Below are 4,287 nucleotides of genomic sequence, written 5' to 3'. Positions count from 1 at the left end.
CAGCTTGCATACAAGCCTAACGAAAGAGTATATATATCTAGTTTATTCACAATATCGATGTGATATGCGCAATGGTATATAAGACTTGATACGATATCTTGTGAAGCGGCCTACCTTTAATTTAGCAATTTCTGGTCCGATTGTCTGTATTCGGTTCTGTCTTAAGTATAGTTTTTTAAGTGTAGTACAGTTGTAAACAACATCCGGTATCTGTTTCAAGGAAACATTTGATATTGTGCAGAATTTAAGATATTTGTATGTGCTTCAAGTATGTACGACTTCATGCCATATCACAAGTTGTAACACAACGAATGATAACTTTTTTTTGCAGATAGTTAGGAATGCCATATTCAGTTCCAAATGAGCACTCATTGCTTCCTCACGCTTCAGTTTTTATGATAGAAATTTGCGTTAAGTCTAAGCGAATTTGTAAACGCACTAGAACATTTGTGTGAAAATGTACAAACAGTATTAAGTATTATATATATATATATATCGCAAACCAACAGGGCATTCAAAGGCGAGCTCACACACGATCATGTGCGTGAGAACGTATATGATCTGTATTGATAATATAGGTCCGCAGCTGTACATATGTATATAATTGAGTACGACACTTATTTTGTGTGGATTACAGTTCTTCATCGGGTTACAGTTTTTTGTTAACACACATTATAGCGAAAAACGCTTCGTAGCAAATCCATGCATACACTCAACGTTACCTCTGTCAATTTGTTGTGGCGAAGATCAAATACTTCGAGTTTCAGAAACGACATTGCCGGGGGGATTTCCCTGATATTATTCTCACTCAAGATAAGTGTTGTCAAGCATGTCAACTTTTTGAATTCCACTGGCAGGGTGCTCAGCTTGTTTCCATACAGGTACAACTCCTCTACATGACTGCACTCCTTGATCTTGGGAGGTACGTCGGTCAACTCACTGTTACTGAGATCTAACACAGCGTTGTTGGACTTCTTGCATGTTTTCAGCGCCAACTTAATGGCATTTGCTTTCTCCATTTTGAGCTCGCACACATACGCGCCCTTCTTTTCTCTACCGAGCGTATTCCCCCAGTTTCTCATTGCTGGTCCTTTAATGTTGTCGCGTGTGTTAGTAATATGTGTATGTACTAGTATGTTAGTATCAGAGTCAAACCCTAACCGTGTGATATCTGTACAGAATAAATCTCGTACGTTCGGATTACATATTCTATCCTTCGTGACAGGTTGTGAACGTATTCTGGTTGTTGTTCAGACTCATGTCTTGATTTGAACCAGCCATATGTGTGTATTTATTTGCTAATTGTAGTATCTGAAAATAATGAGATTTCCAATACCTGATGTGCTGGATGTGTGTGTATAACTGAGGGTGATTAACGTAGAAAAAGTGAACTAGTATATGGCAGTGGCAGAGAAATTTTCGGGTACAAGAATCGGTAATTGATGAGTGTCAACCTACCACTATAAACCAAATAAATATACCCTCTCGAATTTAAAATGCATAATATGAAGTTGATCGGAGCGATAAGGGTTTAGATCAATATCTCTCTCTGATCCAGTGATCTTATAAATATGTAGTAGCCACGGACCACGAGCCGTCCATAGTTTACTCCATAAAGGGGAACAAGGATTTTTTTTTTGAGTTTTTTTCCCCTCCGGAATCACTGTATCATAGCCTCCGTACAGTTTGAGTAAATGTTTTTCTAAAACATTATTTATACCTAAAAATACTGAATAGTGATGAGTTGAGTCTTGTTCGTAGAACGTTTAAAAAAAAACCCTTCAAAAGTTATTTCTTAGTTAACATTTATGCTATATCGATTATCGAGTGAGCAGTTCGTCTTATTTACGTTAAAAAGGGTATAAAGTACAATTATTTTTGTATTTTACTATTTACTAAATGGGTGCAAAACGGATTGATGTTAGCGCTTTATTTATATCGTATTTTTTGTTTGTTTTAAATTCTGGTATTATATTATTTATGTATCTTCATTCTCCTCTCTTCCTCTCTTGTTGTGTGCATGAAATATTTAAATACCTCGGTTTGATCTTCAGTAGTAGTTTAGAAATTACATGTTTTATATTATCGAATGAGGAGTTATAAACATTTGCCTAATTAGAGTACATATATATTTATGTATTTACAACTTACTAGTTTACTACAGAGTACTGTGGACAATATAGACTACAGACTCAGAGTAGAGACCAGACGAAATGCAACATAGTTTTTTAAAATAGTAAGTCAACAGCAAAAACTTTGATATTTTATGTACTTGTTGTGTCTATCAATTAATATTTTACAGTATTCGTAGTCTCATATCAGGCCCAAGACTCCAGGCCCAGGGTGGCAGGGTCTCATGAAGACCAAAGTCAGGTTGAAACCTAAAAGGCGGGTCATTTACAAATGCTTGCAATTTTTAGTTAAATTTTATGATACGGGTCATGTATTTTACTGCGTTGGTACACGCGCAATCGCGCATATATGCCGGGTATCTCCTTCGTCGCAGACGAGTGTAAGTATCTCGATTCAGATAAATATCAAACAAAACAACTCTTCAGTGCTTTATTCAGAAATTGATATACTAGCCACATATATTCACACATATTTTTTTGTACAATATGTCAGCTATTCCTCAACATGAAGTGGATGACTGGAAACGTCTCACGAGTATGATTGACAATTTACAGAATGATCGCATCTCGGACAAGCACCATGCACAGGAGCGGAAAGTACACGATGTCACGTTAAAGCTCAGCGGTGACGAAGAGACCCTCAAGAAACTCGAGAAAAAAGCTAAGAAGGAAGCAAAAGATGTGAAAAGCATATCGAAGCCCGGGTTTAAGCGTTTCGGGGCACGTATTGGTGGACATCTGGATGAGAAAACTGAAAAGGAGAAGAAAGAGGCTGTTGCTGCACAGAATGCCGTAGAGAAGAAGCAAGAGGAGATACAGCGTGAGAAGAAGGAGCTCGAACAGCTAACGCAGGCACTGCAGCACTTGAGCGTCCAAGCGGGCTCGCTAAAGACAGCAGAGAAGGACCGCAAGAACCTGATTAAGCAGTAAGTTAGCCTTTTGGCTGTTGATTATTCATATCGCGGCGTATAGCTTTCTGACTGCTTTCTGAATGCCCATGTTCCATCGCATAGCTTCTCGATTGAAGTATACATCTCACATCGTATGCAAATAAGCATCAGATTGAGCAGCAAGTTGTCAGTTGGCCTTCTTATTGAATGTATATGTGGCCGGATAAACCGTTTCCGAAGTTTTGCTGTGTATACGTGATTGCGGAGACGTGAATAAGTTGTAGACATGTATGCCGGAGTATCTGTCTTGGAGACTTTGTTTGAGTTTTTGTACAGCTACGCTGTCAACACATATGCAATTACAGGATGCTCATTCGGTTATAAACACGTGCAAAGATACTTTGACGAATCGATAGAGTATGTTGATATCGACATGTATGTAATTTTTTTCACCTAGTGATAGGAAATATCTAGAATATTTTTTAACTATTGCATACACATATGTCTGTACTCAGACAAATATATATTCATTTGTTTGCAATGTGGAGACGGATAACATTTTACAATATTTACGTATGTTTTGCTTTTGCACTGCTCGTTAACACATCATGTCGGATGTTCTTGTTGGTTATTCTTGTTAATTACGCATGTTAAACCATGTGTAAACAACTGGGCAATCAAATATTCATCTACATTAGTGCATAATCGAGGAAATGGTTCGTTCTCGTCTGAAATCTCAAGCGCCAAATTCGATTAGGCGGCTATTTCTAGTAGATGCGAGCGATAATTTTATGTACTGGCATCATAAATTTGGTCACTTTTAATTTTTCGTGTTTGTTTCACCCAATACACACGTACGTGTTGCTTGTATACTGTTGATGTGCATTTAGTGACGAGCAATCATCAATACACGTCTTCATTGTGTTTATGTTCCCGATTTTTCAATACATATTCAAGTGTACAACATACGTACATACTTTTTATACTCATATGCTCGCATACACATATATTCAACCGCCCACGTACCCACCTACAATGCATACATAATTATTCTTTGTAGCAACATATGTGTCTATAGGCAGTTTTGGTAATATTTTTTGTTGATCTTAGTTTGCAAACATACATATGTGCACATGGATACGGGAATGATCACCTCTTTTATGCTATAGATATATGCATTTATGTCTGTTTTTTTTTCGGTGTCCTTCTCATTTTTATAATACATTGTTCTCCGTATGCTACATTGAACAATCCCATATCGTCCA

General features: G+C 37.3%; 2 protein-coding genes across 2 annotated transcripts; one reads left to right on the top strand and one right to left on the bottom strand.

The window, feature by feature from the left end:
• Window positions 1–114: 114 nt before the first annotated feature.
• On the bottom strand, window positions 115–1,353 carry SARC_04270 (hypothetical protein; the record flags this gene model as incomplete). Its single annotated transcript, XM_014301916.1, has 2 exons — window positions 723–1,353; window positions 115–210 (listed from the first exon to the last, which is right to left on the bottom strand). Coding segments are annotated over exons 1-2 (456 nt in total), but the record flags the coding sequence as incomplete, so codon positions are not given.
• Window positions 1,354–2,618: 1,265 nt separating this feature from the next.
• SARC_04269 (hypothetical protein) lies at window positions 2,619–3,062 on the top strand (the record flags this gene model as incomplete). Its single annotated transcript, XM_014301915.1, has 1 exon — window positions 2,619–3,062. The coding sequence occupies one exon, from the start codon at window positions 2,619–2,621 to the stop codon at window positions 3,060–3,062; it is 444 nt and encodes a 147-aa protein (XP_014157390.1).
• Window positions 3,063–4,287: the final 1,225 nt, after the last annotated feature.

The sequence above is a fragment of the Sphaeroforma arctica genome (genome assembly GCF_001186125.1).
Source record: "Sphaeroforma arctica JP610 unplaced genomic scaffold supercont1.234, whole genome shotgun sequence".
NCBI lineage: Eukaryota > Ichthyosporea > Ichthyophonida > Sphaeroforma > Sphaeroforma arctica.
This window is presented reverse-complemented; position numbering and strand designations above follow the sequence as displayed.